General features: G+C 39.8%; 1 protein-coding gene across 1 annotated transcript in view; it reads left to right on the forward strand.

The window, feature by feature from the left end:
- Positions 1 to 364: 364 nt before the first annotated feature.
- LOC133562844 (P2X purinoceptor 3-like) overlaps positions 365 to 25,186 on the forward strand; it is a 124,289-nt gene continuing 99,467 nt past the window's right edge. The window contains exons 1-3 of the mRNA XM_061916651.1: positions 365 to 486; positions 20,861 to 20,996; positions 21,070 to 21,141. Of these exons, the coding sequence (XP_061772635.1) occupies positions 365 to 486; positions 20,861 to 20,996; positions 21,070 to 21,141 (330 nt within the window). The remainder of the gene's footprint in view (positions 487 to 20,860; positions 20,997 to 21,069; positions 21,142 to 25,186) is intronic.

A 25,186-nucleotide genomic window follows, 5' to 3' on the forward strand; every position in this document is an offset into this window, starting at 1 on the left:
TGTGTGTGTGTGTGTGTTTGTGCGTGCGTGCGTGCGTGCGTGTGTGTGTGTGTCTGTGTGATGATAGTGTTTAAGGGCGGGGAGAGAAGGTGTGTGAGGATGCACTGACAGATAGATTTGCTGTCTTGTCTTCTTGATGTTTTTGATAGCATCAGACACTGAACATTTATTTTTGTTTGGGATTTTTTTTTTTGACTTCGCGGTTACATGTGTGTGTTGTCCAGAACGAAAGGAAATAATTTTTTATTTCAGGAAACAAAGCACAAAAGCTAGAAAGATTTGTGTACTCTTTTTGAAGCTTTAATATTACATATTTTTTGTGTGGCGTCTAAAATAAGTGTGTTTTTCTGCATACATTATCGACATGTGGTCATGTATTACTGACTTCTTTACTTATGAAACCACTAAGTCGGTGGTGGTGAAGAGTTGGACCATCGGCATCATCAACAGAGTCGTTCAGCTCCTCATCTTCACGTACTTCATCGGGTGAGTAACAATCCATTTTTACGATTATTAAACACGACTGCAACCCAAAAAACTATTTTCACTAAGTCCTCAAACGATTAATGCTACAAGTTGTTATTGAACCCATAAAAACTATATAACTCTCACAAAATAACCTGAAAAAACAAAACATTTGTTTTTAGGAGTCATACTTACCAGCTCCCCATTCGATAGAATATGATAATTGATATATCTTGAATTGATCTATATAGCTCTGGAGAAATCTAACTGACTAATGCAAAGTTATCTTTTCCTCTGACTTGACGATGTGTTTGTGAAGAAATGTTTTTTGATTCTATAAACTACTGACAATGATACTCCCAAATTTAGACAAAATATTGACATTTGGAGCTTTTTTTTCTTTGCATATTCATTTTCAAACAACCTAATTCTAGTGCTTATTGTAACTTAAGAGTTCACAAACCGATTATTGGTGGAACAAGCTTGATTTTGATTAACCGCTTCCATGCGTCTGTGCATGATCATTTTGCAGTTGGCTGCTGACGTATGTGATAACCATCCATCCATCCATCCATCATCTTCCGCTTATCCGAGGTCGGGTCGCGGGGGCAACAGCCTAAGCAGGGAAACCCAGACTTCCCTCTCCCCAGCCACTTGACCATAGGTGAGGATGGGAACGTAGATCGACCGGTAAATTGAGAGCTTTGCCTTACGGCTCAGCTCCTTCTTCACCACAACGGATCGGTACAACGTCCGCATTACTGAAGACGCCGCACCGATCCGCCTGTCGATCTCACGATCCACTCTTCCCTCACTCGTGAACAAGACTCCTAGGTACTTGAACTCCTCCACTTGGGGGAGGGTCTCCTCCCCAACCCGGGATGGCATTCCACCCTTTTCCGGGCGAGAACCATGGACTCGGACTTGGAGGTGCTGATTCTCATTCCGGTCGCTTCACACTCGGCTGCGAACCGATCCAGCGAGAGCTGAAGATCCCGGTCAGATGAAGCCATCAGGACCACATCATCTGCAAAAAACAGAGACCTAATCCTGCGGTCAACAAACCGGAACCCCTCAACGCCTTGACTGCGCCTAGAAATTCTGTCCATAAAAGTTATGAACAGAATCGGTGACAAAGGACAGCCTTGGCGGAGTCCAACCCTCACTGTGTAATTTTCGGATGTGATCTTGCACAGCATAGATCATAAAGTGGTACCTCAAGATATGAGCTCTATCTCAGCTAACTGTTATGGTTTAGGTTGGGAGCAACAATTAGAGTTACTAGCTCCTCAATCAGTGGCACCACTAGTTGGCAGCAGTAGGGTTGTACACTATATTGGTACTAATAAAGTCCCGCTTTACTAATGAACTAAAAACGATACTATTATGCCTCTGAAAAATACCTTTTTTTTAATCAGCATCCTGCTGTGCTGCGGTTATGTTGCTGAGCCGAGGCGCATGATGTTGAGAGTGTCAAAACACACACACAGCGTATACAAACAGAAACTTGGTGGAGATGAAGAATGGCAAAAAAAGGCAATTTTACTGGTTAATAAGGAGGGTGCATATGCAACGTAATATGGAGGTATTTGGAGTCTATTGATACATGTCACACTTTAAACACACGTGCTGCAAGCGCTGCTTAAAAACATTCGTCACCGAAGATGGCAATACATCTTCAAACTTAGTTTAACAATTAAAAAACAAGAAGTCAGATCTGTTCAAGGAATTTAAAGAGCAACAGGTCATGTCGCACAATTAGATACGTAGACACGCACACAGCTGTTTGCTTGTTGCCAATTTTTAACGGAGTCCAAACTGCCCTCGTAGCATAAAATAATGCAAGTTATTTTTTTATTTTTTTTATTGAATTTGACAGGTATTACAATGTACAATAGAACAGTCAACACATTTTCCCCCTTTTTTCCCACCCACTTCCAAGAACAGCAACCCAACCCATACCCCATACACACATAAACCCCCACACCCCCAGGTCCTACATAAGTTAAAAGGTACAGTCACAAATGGAAAATAATTAGTACATCACTTTCTTCTCAACATAGGCAGATAGTAAATATACACCAGGAATAAATATGAAAAAATAAATAAAAAGAAGCTGGTTTATGAAAGGTGAACTTTCTCATGTGTCCTGTAGCGTCTTTAATTTGGCTATGTAGTCAACCATACAGCCCCAAACAAAATAAAACTTCTCAGGTGCCCCCCTAAGATTGAACTTTATTTTTTCCAGATCTAAATACATCATAACGTCTTTAAGCCATAAGGCTTTGGGGCAGAAAGGTGACTTCCACTCCAGCAAAATTCTCATACGTGCTAATAAGGATGCAAAGGCGATACTATCCTTAAATTTTCTCTTTATTTGGGGATCTGATACCGTCCCAAAAATAGCCATTTCTGCACATGGTGTCAGATTTAAATCCAGTGCCTTAGCAAGGTGTTTGAAAATAGTTGTCCAGTAATCAAGCAAATGGGGACAAGACCAAAACATGTGCGTCATGTTAGCAGGTGACAAGTATCCGAGATATTGGGATATATTTTGGAGGGTTTGGAATTAGTGAAATAAATACGGTGGACTACCTTAAATTGTATTAAATTAAGCCTTGAACAGGATGTACTGTTGTTAATTTGGGTTAAGGCGGAATCCCAATCTCCATCATCTATGGCTCAGCCAAGCTCTTCTTCCCAATTCCCTCTGATTTTATCAAGAGATGTTTTACCAAACTGGGGGATTAAGGTGTAAATTTTGGAAATTAGGCCTTTTTGATTTGTGGGAATATCTAAAATTGAATCAGTTAGCGAATTTGGTGGAGTGTTTGATTTGACAAAATTACGAACCTGAAAGTTTATTGACTGAATTTTATTGCAAATTGCTATAATTTGTGTTTTATATCAAGCAATGTGGTCTACTTTTTTATGTCTTACCTGTGTAGCTATATTGTTGTTTTTAGTATTTACTACGGATTGTATTTGTTTGACAGCACAGACCAAGATAAATCATGAAGCATTTAATACAATACCAATAAAATGTTCTATTCCTATCAAACCTAATTCTAGACTACAGCAGGCTACGTGTAACATGTACACTTGTAAACTGTTCTTTGAGTGCAATACGAAAAGTCCAATGTGTTTAATGCGTTTCGATTTGTATTAAAATAGCCAATACTTGTTCTTTGAGTGCAATAGGAAACATACATATGTTTAATATTTCTTAAGATGTTCTGTTAAAATGACATTTTGTTGTGGTCCTGTTTATTTTAAAAAGTATCGAAACACATTTTGGTCCCAGTACCGAAATATTCGTATCGGGCCAACCCTAGTTGGAAGTCAAATAAGGCTAGGTATAGGTTATTTTATTTTTTTATTTTGTATTTAATTGTTTTAATGAATTAATTAATCAATCCAACAAAACAATACATATTAATGCAATCAAATTCCAAAACCAAACCCGACCCAGCAACATTCAGAATAGCAATAAAAAGAGCAATTGAGGACACACAAACATGACACGGTACAATCTAAAAGTAGTGAAACAAAAATTAATATTATCAATATTTGTAACAATTTCAAAATAGCAGTGATTAAAAAACGTTAATACAAAAAATAATTAAAAAAAATCAACTTTCAGGACTGTGACTTAGATTTATTTTGCTTCTTCGATGCAGAGAGGATTTGGGACGAGTAACACTTTTATATTTCGATTCTCTTATAGTTATTAATCTAGCTTTTATTTGTAATAATCATTCAACACTATTCAAAGCAAACGGTTATAAAGGTTATAATTATTCAATTTATACTATCAAAAGTCTATAGCTAACAGAAAGCTTTTGAGATTTTAGTGTGCCACATTATCTGTCGCACCCTAGCTCACCACCCAGATGTATGGTGCACTGCAATGTCTAAATAGAAATGAACTATTCCAACCTAAAAATGTTAGTCTACACTTTAAAGTTAAACGACTTAAAACTTACTTTTATTATATTCATTTTCAAAACCACCTCCACCACAGCAGACATTTTCCTCACAATCCATAAATTGTACAATTATGGCAAAAGAGGTGTTTCACAACAGTTGTTAAAAAGTAATAGATCTCTATATCTGGAAAATAAGACAAAATCACAGCCTTAAATAATAACTTGTGGGGTTCCATAAGCCTTGTTATTTGAATCTAAGTTATTAATACTTAATTTAAATGATATTTGTTCAATATCTAATAAATTAAAATGTATCACGTTTGCAGATGATACAAATGCATATTGTTCAGGAGAAGACTTGAAACCACATATTGAATATATAAAGGGAAAAATATCCAAATTCATTGCTATTCTGTATACAGTAAGACACATGCTGAATAAGAAATGTCTGCAAATGTTATATTATTATTTAATTTTTTCCATATTTAACATATTTTTTGGGGGGGGAAATGTTTATGGAACAAATATAGACCCAATGCTTAACTTTAAAACAAATTATTAGAATAATACACAAAGCGTGCTACCATGAACATACCAATCCATTATTTATAATTTCTAAAATGGTCAGATATTTAGTTTTTTTTTTTTTTTTTAAAACAATGGACATTCTGTTTCGAGTAAAGAACAACAGCCCTTCCAGCTCGTATTCTTAGCTTATTTCACATTAAGAAGATATTGATTTCTGAAATAGGTAAAGTAAGAACAACCACAAAATACAAATGCATTTCAGCTCCAGGAGCCAACAACCAACCAACCAAACAAGGCCGGATTGTAGTCAGCTGGAGGCGTGTCTTAATGAAATTAAACAATGGATGTCCGCTAACTTTTTGCAACTCAACGCCAAAAAACGGAAATGCTGATTATCGGTCCTGCTAGACACCGACCTCTATTTAATAATACAACTCTAACATTTAACAACCAAATAATTAAACAAGGCGACTCGGTAAAGAATCTGGGTATTATCTTTGACCCAACTCTCTCCTTTGAGGCACACATTAAAAGCGTTACTAAAACGGCCTTCTTTCATCTCCGTAATATCGCTAAAATTCGCTCCATTTTGTCCACTAAAGACGCTGCGATCATTATCCATGCGTTTGTTACGTCTCGCCTCGATTACTGTAACGTACTATTTTTGGGTCTCCCCATGTCTAGCATTAAAAATTACAGTTGGTACAAAATGCGGCTGCTAGACTTTTGACAATAACAAGAAAGTTTGATCACATTACGCCTGTACTGTATATACCTTTATATACATATATACATACATATATACCTATACTGTATATACCTTTATATACATATATACATACATATATACCTATACTGGCTCACCTGCACTGGCTTCCTGTGCACTTAAGATGTGACTTTAAGGTTTTACTACTTACGTATAAAATACTACACGGTCTAGCTCAATCCTATCTTGCCGATTTTATTGTACCATATGTCCCGGCAAGAAATCTGCGTTCAAAGGACTCCGGCTTATTAGTGATTCCCAAAGCCCAAAAAAAGTCTGCGGGCTATAGAGCGTTTTCATTTCGGGCTCCAGTACTCTGGAATGCCCTCCCGGTAACAGTTCGAGATTCCACCTCAGTAGAAGCATTTAAGTCTCACCTTAAAACTCATGTGTCTACTCTAGCCTTTAAACAGACTCCCTTTTTAGACCAGTTGATCTGCCGTTTCTTTTCTTTTTCTCCTATGTCCCACTCTCCCTTGTGGAGGGGGTCCGGTCCGATCGCCTGTGTATCGGCTGGGGACATCTCTGCGCTGCTGATCCGCCTCCGCTTGGAATGTTTTCCTGCTGGCTCCGCTGTGAACGGGACTCTCGCTGCTGTGTTGGATCCGCTTTGGACTGGACTCTCGCGACTGTGTTGGATCCATTATGGATTGAACTTTCACAGTATCATGTTAGACCCGCTCGACATCCATTGCTTTCCTCCTCTCCAAGATTCTCATAGTCATCATTCCTTGCCCTTATGTGGGCCTACCGAGGATGTCATAGTGGTTTGTGTTGTGGTTTGTGCAGCCCTTTGAGACACTAGTGATTTAGGGCTATATAAGTAAACATTGATTGATTGATTGAAACAAACAAACAACCAAACAAACTTGCAGTGAACCACCATTAACTGCATTCTACCTTCATTTGTCACTTTTCCTCAACTTACTTTTTCTTTACAAACCACATCCTGTATCCATATCTTCCTTATACTTTCCCACAATGTTTCTATTTCTATTCTCCTCTACTAGGAACCATTCGCGTAAGGTTAAACCTTCCTTTTTCTCTTCCTTTTTCCAAACCATTCTCTTCACCTTCCCACCTCTCCTGCTCTCTCTTTCTCACAATAAAAACTTGCATGTAATACATCCATTTTCCGGCATAGCTCGGTTGGTAGTGGCCGTGCCAGCAACTTCAGGAGTTGCAGGTTCGATTCCCGCTTGTGCCATCCTAGTCACTGCCGTTGTGTCCTTGGGCAAGACACTTTACCCACCTGCTCCCAGTGCCACCCACACTGGTTTAAATGTAACTTAGATATTGGGTGTCACTATGTAAAGCGCTTTGAGTCACTTGAGAAAAGCGCTATATAAATATAATTCACTTCACTTATTCACTATTTATCTCTTTAAAAACACATCAATCCAAAATAAATCAGTCTTATAAAACGCACCAGAGTCAATGACCATTCAAACACAGACATCTATAGAGGCAGTAATAAGTATAAGAAATATAAAAACAAGCTAATTGGTATAATATGAATAAAGCAGAATACGTCCTGGGCCAAAATTCACCTTATATTCTCTACTGCTCGCTAGTGTTACCATATCTGAGTTATTGTGCAGAAATATGGAAACAATTACAATGTGTGCCACATTCTTTGACTGTGCCACATAAGAGATCAATTAGAATAATACATAATGTTTGGTATAGAGCAGGGGTGCCCATTACGTCGATCGCGAGCTACCAGTCGACCGCGGGGGGTGTGTCAGTCGATCTCCAGCCAGGCTTTTAAAAAAAATAGACCTAAAAATTAGTGATCATCAATCTTCACCAATACGTCACTTAAATGACATTCACGGTACCGGAGGGTCTTGTGAGATGACGCTGGCTGCTGCAAGATCATTATTATGAAAATATGACCGAGCGGAAGGCGAGAAACACTTTTTATTTCAACAGACTCTCGCGCCGTACCTTCCGTCAAAACTCTAAAGGCCGACTGCACATTTTCTATCTTCACAATAAAAGCCCTGCTTCATGCTGCCTGCGCGAACTAAATACAGAGTCTCGGAAAACTGGCGTGCACAAGCGATCCCTCAGAAAGCTGGCGTGCACATCACTTGTGCACGGCAGCTTTCTGAGACTCTTATTTTGTTAGCGCAGGCAGCATGAAGCAGGGCTTTTATTGTGAAAATAGGAAATGTGCAGTAGGCCTTTAGAGTTTTGACGTGAGGGACGGCGCGAAAGTCTGTTGAAATAAAAAGTGTTTCTCGCCTTCCTCTCTGTCATTTTTTCACAATAATGAACTGGCAGCAGCCAGCGTCATCTCACAAGACCCTCGGGTGCCGTGAATGTCAATCAAGCAAGCTACGGAATTTGCCGCCAATGTTTTTCTTGTAAAGTGTATGGAAGCTGGATGAATTAGATGCCAAAAACCAACCACTTTCATGTGGTATTGTACAGAAAGGACACATTTTTTTCTCCTCCATTTGAAAATGTGGCGTTATCATCATTCTTGTCTGATTCCAATCAATGCAAGTCATCAGAATCAGGTAATACACCAACTGATATTCTTGTCTTTGTGAAAGAAAGACATCTATATGTGTTACACATGCTTTTATTATCATTAAACACATTTAACTTGTTTACAAAAATGTCTCTTTCATAAATAAATACATATAAATGATATATATAAATGAGGTAGATCGCCTCGAGTTGGTCAATTGAAAAGTAGCTCGCCTGCAGAAAAAGTGTGGGCACCCCTAGTATAGAGGGAATACCAACCCTTTATTTATTGAGTCAAAAATATTAAAGTTTGCTGATTTGGTAAAATTGCAAACAGCTAAAATGATGTACGAAGCAAATCATAACCTGCTACCAAAGAATGTACAACAATTCTTCTGAACTAAAGAGGATAAATATAACCTTAAAGGAAAATCTACCTGTACAACACCCAAACCTTTAGCATATCAGTATCTGGAAATAAATCATGGAATGGATTAAGTAAAGATGTTAAACATTGTACTGATATGATCCACCTTAAGAGGCCGCTCAAATTAATAGTGCTTCCAAAGTACAAAGAAGAAAGATTATTAGAAACACTTTCAACCCTATTGAAAAGAAGATATTCTTAATAATAATAATAATGGATTATATTTATATCGCTCTTTTTTATTATTAAATACTCAAAGCACTCACAATACTGTTGTATAACTCATTCACGGATGTAATTCTACTATAATACTATAAGAAGGTCAGTAAATTAATGTATATATTTGTAAACGCTGTGACCTGGAAAAGGGGTAGGATTGAATAAGGTTTGCTTCTTCCTACTCTTTTTCGAACATAATGTAATGTGAAATGATATGAAATTATCTGATGTATCATGTTGTATGTATGTTCAGGACCAAACCTGTGACTCAGACTCCATTATTCACACAGATGCGACTATAAATCTCAACAATATTTTGATTAAACCCGATTACACAGTTAAGTTAAAAAAATATTTTATAACTAGGGCTGGGCAACGATTAAAAATTTTAATCGAAGTTAATCGCACTATTTATCTGATTAATCGCGATTAACTGCATTGTATACGCAAAGCCCAATAATGAATTCAAAAGTAGTGTGTAGTGCACCTTTATTGGAATATTCTCCCACGTGAACAAAAGCGCCAAAACATTTGTTGTGCAAACACAATTTAAATCAGTACTTGTTAAAAAAAGTAGCAGTTAAATAGCATATTTTATGAAAATCAACTCAAAAAATGTAAATACAAACATTTAAGCTTATTGCCACTGCCAGGGTATTTAAGTTATTCTGTTTGTTATGGAAAATAAATATAATCTACATACAAATCTCTGAGCCACAATCATAACATCTGAACAGGCAATTTCTGAGGTAACAGCAGAAATATTTTTTTTATCAGGGATCTTATGTTTAAAAAACCTATATTATAGGTAGTGGGCTGTTTTAGGGAATTTTTGATCAAATTATCCGTAGTAGCAATATTAATAATGTTGTGTTTATTCTGCGTAGTGCACTTAAAATAATTATGACCATATCTAGGAATTGATATGATGGGAATTTTCCGATTGTTTGCTTGGTGCTTTGATAAACTGAAGGCATCATATACATGGTACTATATTGTGATGTTATGAGCCAGGGAATAAAAGAACTACCCTACCCAGCATGCAACAGGAGTGACGAGCATGAGCGGTAGCCCGGTATAGGTTGTGTCGCCATGACGGCATCTTGTATGTTGTAATATGCACGTTCTGAAAGCAAACGTTAAGAACTCATCCAACACTCCTCGTCTGCATTATTCATAAATAGACAGACAACACATATACTCCGCTGCTTCACAGGCCGCTGGATGTAGCCGGCAAAGTATTCCCATGCTAGCTAGCCGGTCTAGCAAGCACGCGTCATTCAGTCCAAAACAGCCCGATCTATCCACATTCAGAATTGTCTGGCGGTCGTAAGTGATCCCGGAGTGACCACGCTGTAAGCCAGCCATGAAATTTGCAGAATTGTCCGGTATTTTTGCCGAATGTTCCATCTTTAACAAGAGCCCCTCGACGCCGGGCGACGCCATCTTGTTAAGAAAAGGCGTTAACAAAATAAAAGCATGTAAACAACATACGCAAATGTGCGATAAAATAATTGTCGGCGTTAATAGATTGATGAGTTAACTCATAATTAACGCACTAATTTGCCCACCCCTATTTATAACATAACTATAATTAACTGATTATTCTTAAAATAATGAATGTCAATATATTGAAATAATAAATGTATCTTCATCATATCTAAATTAATATGTTATTAATTTATTTGTTTATATAACTATTAATTCAAAGCTACAATGTTTTCTTATCTATGATGTGTGGGCGTCTGTATCTTAACTCCCACACGGGCACTGGATCAGTACAGCCTCAAGGCTGTGCAAAACTTAATATTAAACACATAAAATTAATGAATGATGAGTCAACCTATGCTTCAATGTCCCACAATCCAAATGTATTTATTGATATTTAAATCAATCAATCAATCAATGTTTATTTATATAGCCCCAAATCACAAATGTCTCAAAGGACTGCACAAATCATTACGACTACAACATCCTCGGAAGAACCCACAAAAGGGCAAGGAAAACTCACACCCAGTGGGCAGAGAGAATTCACATCCAGTGGGACGCCAGTGACAATGCTGACTATGAGAAACCTTGGAGAGGAACTCAGATGTGGGCAACCCCCCCCCCCTCTGGGTGGCCGAAAGCAATGGATGTCGAGCGGGTCTAACATGATACTGTGAAAGTTCAATCCATAGTGGCTCCAACACAGCCGCGAGAGTTCAGTTCAAGCGGATCCAAGACAGCAGCGAGAGTCCCGTCCACAGGAAACCATCTCAAGCGGAGGCGATGTCCCCAACCGATACAAGCGAGCGGTCCATCCTGGGTCCCGACGAGCGGTCCATCCTGGGTCTCGACTCTGGACAGCCAGTACTTCATCCATGGTCATCGGACCGGACATAGGAGGGGGGGACATAGGAGAAAGAAAAGAAGCGGCAGATCAAATGTTTATTAATTCATATATCTTTTATTTTACTGTAATTAGCAAACACATACTACCAGTACACTCTATTAGACTGAGAACATCTGTCCAAACACACCTAGTACTGTCAAGCTAAAGGCTAACCTAGCCTTACTAGGCCTCAGTGAGCTAATTTTTGGTAACCTGGCTCAATGCTAAACTAATCCTATGCTAATCTAAACTATGCTATGCTATGCTAACAGTGACACACCTCTCCGGCCCACGTGTTAACGTGCAGCACGTCACCCAGCCTCGTCACATCGACACATCCCTTATCTAAATGTTAACAAACAGAGGCTCCTCTCGTATTTTCATTCACACAATGTACTTTCTCACACTTTCAACAAAAATCAATTTGGCAAGGAAAGAAGGCTAATCGTTAACCAGCTATGTCTTATCTCTCACACCACTTCTTCTTATTATTGCTTCACACAACATTTATCATTCATCTTTAGCTGGACGAAATGACTCGGGAGGGAGAAGTCCGGGCGCCTCTCCTTAGGCTGCTGCCCCCGCGACCCGACCTCCGATAAGCGGAAATTGATAAATGGATGGATAGGTCATTCACTCATATGCTTTCTGACAATAAACTTTGTCTATCTTCTCATAAACACACACATTTTGGACAATTTCCCATCTTTTACAGTTCAGCAGGGATTGGGGAAAAAAAAAAGAAACGTGAAGCTCCCTGCGCCTAAGAGGGAGGATGAGGGAGAATGAGAGCATTGGAAAATAAAACAAATCAGACCCGTTGGTACATGCGTGATTGTTATTAGAATACACATATATATTTAAATATACCAACACAAATGAAATCACTCCACATCCAACACACTTTTCAACATTCACCAATTTTCACACACATTAACAGATTACTACCCACCCAATGTCCGGACAACTATAAACAATTATGCACGAGTGCTTTTTTGTGTACTGGCCGTCTCAACACATCATCACAGGTCCCTTCTTACTCATAAAACGGCGATTAACCCGTCCAGCGGAGCAGGCCCTGTGGTACCTCCCTGACCAATCATGGCACAAAACTTTAAATCTTCCATAGAATCAATGAACATCAACGACTCTACGGTCATATGTATCGTCAGTACCAAACAGTTTCACCAAAGCTTTACTTTCTGGAGCCCGATCTCCATCTGTCTAAATGTAGCCCAATTATCAGATTGCTGTGACAAACATCAATCAATCAATCAATCAATGTTTACTTATATAGCCCTAAATCACTAGTGTCTCAAAGGGCTGCACAAACCACTACGACATCCTCGGTAGGCCCACATAAGGGCAAGGAAAACTCACACCCAGTGGGACGTCAGTGACAATGATGACTATGAGAACCTTGGAGAGGAGGAAAGCAATGGATGTCGAGCGGGTCTAACATGATACTGTGAAAGTTCAATCCATAATGGATCCAACACAGTCGCGAGAGTCCAGTCCAAAGCGGATCCAACACAGTCGCAAGAGTCCCGTTCACAGCGGAGCCAGCAGGAAAACATCCCAAGCGGAGGCGGATCAGCAGCGCAGAGATGTCCCCAGCCGATACACAGGCGAGCAGTACATGGCCACCGGATCGGACCGGACCCCCTCCACAAGGGAGAGTGGGACATAGGAGAAAAAGAAAAGAAACGGCAGATCAACTGGTCTAAAAAGGGAGTCTGTTTAAAGGCTAGAGTATACAAATGAGTTTTAAGGTGAGACTTAAATACTTCTACTGAGGTGGCATCTCGAACTTTTACCGGGAGGGCATTCCAGAGTACTGGAGCCCGAAATGAAAACGCTCTATAGCCCGCAGACTTTTTTTGGGCTTTGGGAATCACTAATAAGCCGGAGTCCTTTGAACGCAGATTTCTTGCCGGGACATATGGTACAATACAATCGGCAAGATAGGATGGAGCTAGACCGTGTAGTATTTTATACATAAGTAGTAAAACCTTAAAGTCACATCTTAAGTGCACAGGAAGCCAATGCAGGTGCGCCAGTACTTGCGTAATGTGATCAAACTTTCTTGTTCTTGTCAAAAGTCTAGCAGCCGCATTTTGTACCAACTGTAATCTTTTAATGCTAGACATGGGGAGACCCGAAAATAATACGTTACAGTAGTCGAGACGAGACGTAACAAACGCATGGATAAAATCTCAGCGTCTTTAGTGGACAGAATGGAGCGAATTTTAGCGATATTACGGAGATGAAAGAAAGCCGTTTTAGTAACGCTTTTAATGTGTGACTCAAAGGAGAGAGTAGGGTCAAAGATAATACCCAGATTCTTTACCGAGTCACCTTGCTTTATTATTTGGTTGTCAAATGTTAGAGTTGTATTATTAAATAGAGGTCGGTGTCTAGCAGGACCGGTAATCAGCATTTCCGTTTTTTTGGCGTTGAGTTGCAAAAAGTTAGCGGACATCCATTGTTTAATTTCATTAAGACACGCCTCCAGCTGACTACAATCCGGCGTGTTGGTCAGCTTTAGGGGCATGTAGAGTTGGGTGTCATCAGCATAACAGTGAAAGCTAACACCGTATTTGCGCATGATGTCACCCAGTGGTTATACATTAAGAGTGTTTTTAAAACAGTCTTCTTTCATCTCCGTAATATTGCTCAAATTCATCCCATTTTGTCCACCACCGACGGTGATATAATTTTTCATGCGTTTGTTACGTCACGTCTCGATTACCGTAGCGTATTCTTTTCGGGTCTCCCTATAAATAGCATTAATAGATCACACTTGCTACAAAATGCAGCTGCTGGACTTTTGACAAGAACAAGAAAGTTTGATCATATTACGCCTGTACTGGCTCACTTGAACTGGCTCCCTGTGCACTTAAGAAGTGACTTTAAGGTTTTACTACTTACGTATAAAATACCAAACGGTCTAGCTCCATCCTATTTTGCTGATTGTATTGTACCTTATTTCAGACATCTGCGTTCACAGAACTCTGGCTTTTTAGTGATTGCCCTGAGCCCCAAAAAAGTCTGCGGACTTCAGAGTGGTTTCTATTCAGTAGGAGCATTTAAGACCCATCTTAAAAGGGGGGTCCCTTCCAAAGTTTCTCATTGTGCCCATTTTGTTGATTTTTTTTCTTGCCCTGATGAGGGATCTGAGCCGAGGATGCCGTTGTGGCTTTTACAGCCCTTTGAGACATTTGTGATTAATGGCTGTATAAGAAAACTTCAATTGATGATTGATATGTGCATATGCATTATCCCACAAAAGTGAGGGCACTCCTCAGTCATTTTTACTTCAGTACATATTGTCAAGGGCTAATACTAGAAATTAGGTTTGTTTAAACTTAAGCGTAGTCATGTTACAGCTGATATAAAAAGTGTAACTTCTGTGCTAATGCCTGGATTTGTAATGTTTAAGTCTTTTGTCTGAATTATTTTTAATAGTTAAAGGTTGTTTTTTTTTACTTGTTGGAAGGGTAAGATATCCATCCATCCATCATCTTCCGCTTATCCGAGGTCGGGTCGCGAGGGCAGCAGCCTAAGCAGGGAAGCCCAGACTTCCCTATCTCCAGCCACTTCGTCTAGCTCTTCCCGGGGGATCCCGAGGCGTTCCCAGGCCAGCCGGGAGACATAGTCTTCCCAACGTGTCCTGGGTCTGCCCCGTGGCCTCCTACCAGCTGGACGTGCCCTAAACACCTCCCTAGGGAGGCGTTTGGGTGGCATCCTGACCAGATGCCCGAACCACCTCATCTGGCTCCTCTCGATGTGGAGGAGCAGCGGCTTTACGTTGAGCTCCTCCCGGATGGCAGAGCTTCTCAGCCTATCTCTAAGGGAGAGCCCCGCCACACGGCGGAGGAAACTCATTTCGGCCGCTTGCAGAGGTGGGTAAAGTAGCCAGAAATTGTACTCAAGTAAGAGTACTGTTACTTTAGAGATTTATTACTCAAGTAAAAGTAAGGAGTAGTCACCCAAATATTTACTTGAGTAAAAGTAAAAAGTATGTTGTGAAAAAACTACTGAAGTACTGAGTAACTGATAAGTAACCTGTTCGTTTAATGATTACGGCAACAAATAATGCACAAAAACATAAAAATAGCAATAAGCAAATTCAGAGCCAGGAATATCTCTTAAGCAACTAATACAATATTATATATTAAATAATAATACATTAAAATAAAATAAAAATTAAGGCAAATTGAGCCACAATAACTTAACAGCACTATAGGCTCAGTAGGCATTGATTGATTGATTGAAACTTGTATTAGTAGCTTGCACAGTACAGTACATATTCCCTACAATTGACCACTAAATGGTAACACCCCAATAAGTTTTTCAACATTCATCAATTACTTAATAAATGACCATGTCAGGGTGATATCTACCTCATATATACATATACATACACACATTATATATATATATATATATATATATATATATATATATATATATATATATATATATATATATATATATATATATATATACATATATACATACCTTTATATATATAGTATATAATTTATATTTATGTATTTTGCGGTTTTTGTTCACATGTTAAAGGTGTTTTAATGAATATACATGCATGTTTAACATATAGATTCCTATCTTTAATGAGGACAAGAATAAAAGTTGGTGTAATACCTGATTCTGATGACTTGTATTGATTGGAATCAGAAAGTAGTGCTGATAACGTCCTGGTTTTCAAATGGAGGAGAAAAAAAGTTCCTCCTTCCTGTCTAATACCACATGAAAGTCGTTGGTTTTTGGCATCTTATTTGTCCAGCTTCCATATTCGTTTTTATACACTTTACAAGAAATACATTGGCGGCAAACTCCGTAGCTTGCTAGTTTGTTTGCGCTGGCTTTCGGAGACTCTTATTTTGTTAGCGCAGGCGCGATGGAGCAGCACTTTTATTGTGAAGACAGGAACTGTGCGATCAGTCTTTAGGCTTTTGACGGGAAGTACGGTTGAAATAAAAAGTGTCTTTTTTCCTTTACACTTTTGATTGATTGGTTGATTGATTGAAACTTTTATTATTAGATTGCACAGTACAGTACATATTCTGTACAGTTGACCACTAAGTTGACCAATAAGTTTTTCAACATGTCGGGTTCTACGTGTGACGGTCACGTGACCACCTAGCTCTGTTTAATTGGTCCAACGTCACCAGTGACTGCATGTGATTGGTGAAACGCAAGCATGCGTAGTTCCTACTTTGAATGTGTGTCTGACAAAATCAAAACAAACAAAGCGTGCATTAACAGATCGATAAAAAAAAAAAGTACCGAGTAGCGACCTGATTGCAGATAAATGGAGCGGAGTAAAAGTAGCGTTCCTTCTCTATAAATATACTCAAGTAAAAGTAAAAGTATGTTGCATAAAAACTACTCTTAGAAGTACAATTTATCCCAAAAGTTACTCAAGTAGATGTAACGGAGTAAATGGAGCGCGTTACTACCCACCTCTGGCCGCTTGTACCCGTGATCTTATCCTTTCGGTCATGACCCAAAGCTCATGACCATAGGTGAGGATGGGAACGTAGATCGACCGGTAAATTGAGAGCTTTGCCTTCCGGCTCAGCTCCTTCTTCACCACAACGGATCGATACAACGTCCACATTACTGAAGACGCCGCACCGATCCGCCTGTCGATCTCACGATCCACGATAAGATATCATTTTAAATATTTTCCTTGCAATATTACATGGGAACTCTGTGTGGCTGAATAAAGCCTATTTTGAACAATCACCTGTGCCAAGTGGGTCAGATGCTTTTCTAATTACGGTACTTATTCTTCAGAGAAGTTCTCTATTATAATTACAGAGGAAAAAACAACAATTGATTGCAACTTTTACGTTCTCCTGCTCCAACAATCACAATAAGATATTGATTATTAGCCACCAACTCTTGTATGATTCAAATACCACATGCTAAACAGTGTGTGCTAACTATAAAATTGCATGTAATATTAGTGGCCGTCTTTTGTGTGATTTAAACTGTGTGTGCAATTGAAAAGCCTTGCGGAGAACCTTAGTAAATGAGGTGTTTGCGTGTACTACTGTCATGTGCCCTCCACATTCATGTTATGCTCTCCAATGTTGTGCAATGTTGTTAAGCTCACAGCAAAAACTATAATATGTATGCAATATAGAATAGTGATCTACAGAAAACAGAAATGTTTTTTTTTATCGTGCCCTCTCCCTTTGCATGTGGCAGACCCTCACAACAGCATGTGTATTAATGATCCAAAAACAACAAAATAAATATTGAAAACGTTTTTTTTCACAAAGTGATAAATTACAATAATATATATGACGAATAAACGGCATTAAAAAAAACACACAAGCAGACACCTAAACGCATCATTTGGATTTGTTTTAATCAGTCCCTTAAGTCATCCAGCAGCTAATATATTATAAAATTATATTGTGGGTTTTCGTGTGGTTTTCGTCCTGGTCGTGGAACTGTGGACCAGGTCTATACTCTCGGCAGGGTTCTTGAGGGTGCATGGGAGTTTGCCCAACCAGTCTACATGTGCTTTGTGGACTTGGAGAAGGTATTCAACCGTGTCCCTCGGGAAGTCCTGTGGGGAGTGCTCAGAGAGTATGGGGTACCGGACTGTCTTATTGTGGTGGTCCGCTCCCTGTACGATCAGTGTCAGAGCTTGGTCCGCATTGCCGGCAGTAAGTCGGACACGTTTCCAGTGAGGGTTGGACTCTGCCAAGGCTGTCCTTTGTCACCGATTCTGTTCATAACTTTTATGGACAGAATTTCTAGGCGCAGTCAAGGCGTTGAGGGGTTCCGGTTTGGTGACCGCAGGATTAGGTCTCTGCTTTTTGCAGATGATGTGGTCCTGATGACTTCATCTGACCGGGATCTTCAGCTCTCACTGGATCAGTTTGCAGCCGAGTGTGAAGCGACCGGAAAGAGAATCAGCACCTCTAAGTCCGAGTCCATGGTTCCCGCCCGGAAAAGGTTGGAGTGCCATCTCCGGGTTGGGGAGGAGACCCTGCCCCAAGTGGAGGAGTTCAAGTACCTAGGAGTCTTGTTCACGAGTGGGGGAAGAGTGGATCGTGAGATCGACAGGCAGATCGGTGCGGCGTCTTCAGTAATGCGGACGTTGTACCGATCCGTTGTGATGAAGAAGGAGCTGAGCCGGAAGGCAAAGCTCTCAATTTACCGGTCGATCTACGTTCCCATCCTCACCTATGGTCATGAGCTTTGGGTCATGACCGAAAGGATAAGATCACGGGTACAAGCAGCCGAAATGAGTTTCCTCCGCCGGGTGGCGGGGCTCTCCCTTAGAGATAGGGTGAGAAGCTCTGCCATCCGGGAGGAACTCAAAGTAAAGCCGCTGCTCCTCCACATCGAGAGGAGCCAGATGAGGTGGTTCGGGCATCTGGTCAGGATGCCACCCGAACGTCTCCCTAGGGATGTGTTTAGGGCACGTCCAGCTGGTAGGAGGCCACGGGGAAGACCCAGGACACGTTGGGAAGACTATGTCTTCCGGCTGGCCTGGGAACGCCTCGGGATCCCCCGGGAAGAGCTAGACGAAGTGGCTGGGGAGAGGGAAGTCTGGGTTTCCCTGCTTAGGCTGCTGCCCCCGCGACCCAACCTCGGATAAGCGGAAGATGATGGATGGATGGATGGATATTGTTGAATAGACAGTATGTCTATTATATTTTAATTCATATATGTCCAATTTGTCCATGTGCGAACTGTGACGATTTGTACTAACTTTTCAGATGTATTAAATAAAGATGCAAAACAGCACCTGCAGAAAAGTGATTAACATTGATAAATCGCATTGAGTGTGCTGAATAATTATATTTGCATTCCATGTAGTCTAGTCCCATCAGAGTAGAGACTAAGGAGTTTTGGCTAGGACCAGCTGCTACTACATTACATTGTGCATTTAAAAAACCCTGTTTCCATATAAGTTGGGAAATTGTGTTGGATGTAAATATGAACGGAATACAATGATTTGCAAATCATTTTCAACCCATATTCAGTTGAATTTGCTACGAAGACAACATATTTGATGTTAACGGTGATTAACATTTTTTCTTTTTTTGGCAAATAATCATTAACTTTAGAATTTGATGCCAGCAACACGTGACAAAGAAGTTGGGAAAGTTAGCAATAAATACTGATAAAGTTGAGGAATGCTCATCAAACACCTATTTGGAACATCACACAGGTGTGCAGGCTAATTGGGAACAGGTGGGTGCCATGATTGGGTATAAAAGCAGCTTCCATGAAATGCTCAGTCATTCACAAACAAGGATGGGGCGAGGGTCACCAATTTTTAAGCAAATTGTTGAACAGTTTCAGAACAACATTTCTCAACGAACTATTACAAGGAATTTAGGGATTTTACCATCTACGGTCCGTAAAATTATCAAAAGGTTCAGATAATCTGGATAAATCACTGCACCAAAGCGATGATATTACAGACCTTTGATCCCTCAGGCAGTACTGCATAAAAAAAAACAACATCAGTGTGTAAAGGATATCGCCACATGGGCTCAGGAACACTTCATAAAACCACTGTCAGTAACTACAGTTGGTCGCTACATCTGTAAGTGCAAGTTTAAACTCTACTATGCAAAGCGAATGCCATTTATCAACAACACTGAGGAACGCCGCCGGCTTCGCTGGGCCTGAGCTCATCTAAGATGGACTGATGCAAAGTGGAAAAGTGTTCTGTTGTCTGAGGAGTCCACATTTCAAATTATATTTGGAAACTGTGGACGTGGTGTCCTCTGGACCAAAGAGGAAAATAACCATCTGGATTGTTATAGGCGCAAAGTTCAAAAGCCAGCATCTGTGATGGTATGGGGGTGTATTAGTGGCCAAGGCATGGGTAACTTACACATCTGTGAAGGCACCATTAATGCTGAATGGTCCATACAGGTTTTGGAGCAACATATGTCGTCATCCAAGCAACGTTATCATGGACGTCACTGCTTATTTCAGCAAAAGAAATGCCAAGCCATGTGTTACAACAGTGTGGCTTCGTAGTAAAAGAGTGCGGGTACTTTCCTGGCCAGCCTGCAGTCCAGACATGTCTCCTATCGAAAATGTGTGGCGCATTATGAAGCGTAAAATACGACAACAAGACCCCGGACTGTTGAACAACTTAAGCTGTACATCAAGCAAGAATGGTAAATAATTCCACTTTAATAGCTTCAACAATTAGTTTCCTTAGTTCCCAAACGTTTATTGGGTGTTATTCAAAGAAAATGTGAGGTAACACAGTGGTGAACATGCCCTTTCCCAACTACTTTGGCACGTGTAGCAGCAATGAAATTCAAAATTAATTATCATTTGCAAAAAAAAAAAGTTTATGTGTTTGAACATCAAATATATTGTCTTTGTAGTGCATTCAACTGAATATGGGTTGAAAATGATTTGCAAATCATTGTATTCTGTTTATATTGACATCTAACACAATTTCCCAACTCATATGGAAACGGGGTTTGTAAGTACAACAAATATTTGTATACTTTGAAATTGCTGGTTTTGATTATAAATATTTAATTTTGCGTCTAACACAATATCCCAACTCATATGGAAACAGGGTTTGTATATTATACAAGATAACAGAGACAAATATTTGTTCTTTTGACTTTGTATTTCAGGTGGGTGTTTGTTTATGAGAAAGCTTACCAGGTGAGGGACACAGCAATTGAGTCTTCAGTAATGACGAAGGTGAAAGGTTTTGGAGTCTACAATGACAAAGTCATGGATGTTGCAGACTATGTCACGCCAACGCAGGTATGATCTTCTGTTGATCAATGGATACGGCATGACAGATAATACAATAATGGATGTCTATGTGTTTGTTTAGGGAGCTTCTGTCTTCTGCATCATTACAAAACTGATTACAACAGAAAATCAAGTACAAGGTCATTGTCCAGAGGTAAGAGGCTTCTGTCACTACCATTGTTGCCATTGATGAAATATAGTGTAACCTCAATGTATTAACTTAAATCAGGGGTGCCCATTACGTCCATCGCGAGCTACCAGTCGACCGCGGGGGGTGTGTCAGTCAATCTCCAGCCAGGCTTTTAAAAAAAATAGACCTAAAAATTAGTGATCATCAATCTTCACCAAGACGTCACTTAAATGACATTCACGGTACCGGCGGGTCTTGTGAGATGACGCTGGCTGCTGCAAGATCATTATTATGAAAATATGACCGAGAGGAAGGCGAGAAACACTTTTTATTTCAACAGACTCTCGCGCCGTCCCTTCCGTCAAAACTCTAAAGGCCGACTGCACATTTCCTATCTTCACAATAAAAGCCCTGCTTCATGCTGCCTGCGCTAACTAAATACAGAGTCTCGGAAAACTGGCGTGCACAAGTGATCCCTCAGAAAGCTGGCGTGCACAAGTGATGTGCACGCCAGCTTTCCGAGACTCTTATTTTGTTAGCGCAGGCAGCATGAAGAAGGGCTTTTATTGTGAAGATAGGAAATGTGCAGTCGGCCTTTAGAGTTTTGACGGAAGGGACGGCGCGAAAGTCTGTTGAAATAAAAAGTGTTTCTCGCCTTCCTCTCTGTCATTTTTTCATAATAATGAACTGGCAGCAGCCAGCGTCATCTCACAAGACCCTCGGGTGCCGTGAATGTCAATCAAGCAAGCTACGGAATTTGCTGCCAATGTTTTTTTTGTAAAGTGTATGGAAGCTGGATGAATTAGATGCCAAAAACCAACCACTTTTATGTGGTATTGTACAGAAAGGACAACTTTTTTTATCCTCCATTTGAAAATGTGGGCGTTATCATCATTACTGTCTGATTCCAATCAATGCAAGTCATCAGAATCAGGTAATACACCAATTTATATTCTTGTCTTTGTGAAAGAAAGACATCTATATGTGTTACACATGCTTGTATTATCATTAAACACATTCAACTTGTTTACAAAAATGTCTCTTTCATAAATAAATAAATATAAATGATATATATAAATGAGGTAGATCCCCTCGAGTTGGTCAATTGAAAAGTAGCTCGCCTGCAGAAAAAGTGTGGGCACCCCTGCATTAGATGGTGATTGTTATTATACTGAATTGACTAACAGACGTACGATGACACACTAACCCTAATGTTACTTTTCTAAAAGCAAAACATGTTGTAGTGTTTTTGCTAGGTTTTGTTTTTAACACTAACTTTTAACAGTGACGCTAAGTAGCAGCAAAAAACACAAACAGAAGTACATTTTGCTCTGTTGCAGTATTGCTCTCATCGACAGCGCCCGATCACAAGAAACTTTAGGTAACACTTAATGAAGTGTAACTATAAGAACGTTTGACGGACCAACGATGGCATGTGCATTTTCAAACACTTTCCATCACGCAATCAGCTACACGTTGACATACCATGCACTCGACGTGTAGTTGAGGATGGTGGTTCGATGGTTGGATCATCATTTTTTAAGTGGTTCCTTTTTTTTTGCATTTTCTGGTATTGGGCTGACTATTGTAAATTATTTTACCTTCAGCATGCTTTACAAATCCAAAATACATCCAGACTTCAGATGTTGTCAATTTACTAGGTGGGCATAATCTCAGTTTCCAGGAAGTAAGCAATGTCGCCTAAAAGGCATTAATAAATGACGGTTTTTCGATAATTAAAAAAGTCAACAGTGTTACTAACCATTCGGAATTTTATCACCGTTTATCGTATCAATACTGTTACATTCCTAATACGTATATTTATTCATACATACATACATACACGCACACATTGGTACTTACCCACTTGAATAAGTACAAAAGCTCCCACATACGTACACAAATACAGTACACACATCTGCATGCACTTTCACTGTACAAACATACCAGTGAATGTGCGGTGAACTAAACACCAGGTGAGGCACACATACTTTTTTTCTTCTTTTTTTATTTTTTACTTAAATTCATATGTGCAGCTCTAGTCATTGTTGATTTAGGTTGCACATTACAGGAAAAAAATGGGAGTTATCCGCTTTCATTAAAACGTTATCATAATGATATTATGATATGATAAATGGGTCCGAAAACTATATGATACAGTTGTTATTAAATACTTTTTGGTCCCATTTTCTTTTAACAAAATAAATCAAGTATTGTGAGTGTATTTTACCTTTCTGTATTTGTATCTGAAGCAGCAATAGCCACCTTCATGAAAACGTATTTTGCATGATCACATTCATTTTGTCTTAAAGTCCAGTTTAGAGAAGTATTTCATCTTGGATACAGTATATAATCCTCCATATTGGCAGAAACATTCATTTAATTCTATTTAATTCCAAGAAATTAAACAATATTTTTGCATCTGACAAAAAACACCCACAAACGCTGACTTACTCTAATAAAGATGCCATGTTTGTTATAAATACAGTTAAAAAGAAAAAAATGCTGGCTACCGCTGGAGAGACCTGTATCTGCTAGCTCGTGCGCCCCCACTTCTCCCAGTGTGGCGAGTCAGAGTACGGCTGAGGCATTGAACTGCCAGTTGACAATATATCGCCCCCTACCTTGAGGCAGAGGTACTTGCTGCCTCAAGACCTGCCGTTTCCATGTGGCAACAAGCATGCGCCTCCTCGCACGCACACGCCCAATACACAAAGTGTGTAGCCGTGGAGGCACTGCCTGTGTCTGCCTCACTTCTCATCTGCTGCATTGTTTTGATCAGGAAACATAGAATTTCCGTGATTTTGACCATGAAAATGATCAAAATATACAGGTACCACACCAAAATCACATAAAAAAGCATAAACCAAAAGAGAAATATTAAAATGTATTTTATTTTATTACTTTGTTTTGGAACATCTCACTGTTAAGCCACCTGGTGGCAGGTGAGGCACTTGCCTCCCCTGACAGCACATCACTGAAACATACATATACACATTCTGTCCGTACACAAGTACATATGCACACATACACACATGCATATAGTCACGTTTCATTGAACATATATCAACGTTGTTCCCTGAGGGGAAATTGGGTAAAACACGGCAGACTGACAAAGATTTTACCTATTGTTACTATAACAATTTACAAGGTCAATACAGTTCGCTTCTCTTTCTTCCCCTCCATTTATTTGGTTTATTTTGTAATTATCATTTACATATATGTGTTGCTGCATTTCAAACAATTGATGATAAAGGTAAATATTATTATTATTTATGTTCGTTGTACTTGTGCAATGACATTAAAGACCTATCCTATCCTATCCTTATTCATTATTAATAGTGTTATTTCTACCGGTATTCTTATTGCTACATTTGCAGTGCAATAATGTTCATTGTCATTTCCGTTGGATTAATATTTACTTCACTAACTGCTTTTTTGCTATCACTTTTCCTATCATATTTATATATATTGCATTTGCTGATGTTCTTCTGTTATTGTTATTGTTGTGTTGGTCTCTCTGTCTTATTCCCAAGACAAAAATAAGTGTTGTACACTTTGAACACAATACGCTATATAGTATTATATATCATCCATCCATCCATCCATCCTTCATCTTCCACTTATCCGAGGTCGGGTCGCGGGGGCAGCAGCCTAAGCAGGGAAGCCCAGACTTCCCTCTCTCCAGCCACTTCGTCTAGCTCTTCCCGGAGGATCCCGAGGCGTTCCCAGGCCAGCCGCGAGACATAGTCTTCCCAACATGTCCTGGGTCTTCCCTGTGGCCTCCTACCAGCTGGACGTGCCCTAAACACCTCCCTAGGGAGGCGTTCGGGTGGCATCCTGACCAGATGCCCGAACCACCACATCTGGCTCCTCTCGATGTGGAGGAGCAGCGGCTTTACGTTGAGCTCCTACCGGATGGCAGAGCTTCTCACCCTATCTCTAAGGGAGAGCCCCGCCACCCGGCGGAGGAAACTCATTTCGGCCGCTTGTACCCGTGATCTTATCCTTTCGGTCATGACCCAGAGCTCATGACCATAGATGAGGATGGGAACGTAGATTGACCAGT

This window comes from Nerophis ophidion, linkage group LG12, assembly GCF_033978795.1.
Source record: "Nerophis ophidion isolate RoL-2023_Sa linkage group LG12, RoL_Noph_v1.0, whole genome shotgun sequence".
Taxonomy (NCBI): domain Eukaryota; kingdom Metazoa; phylum Chordata; class Actinopteri; order Syngnathiformes; family Syngnathidae; genus Nerophis; species Nerophis ophidion.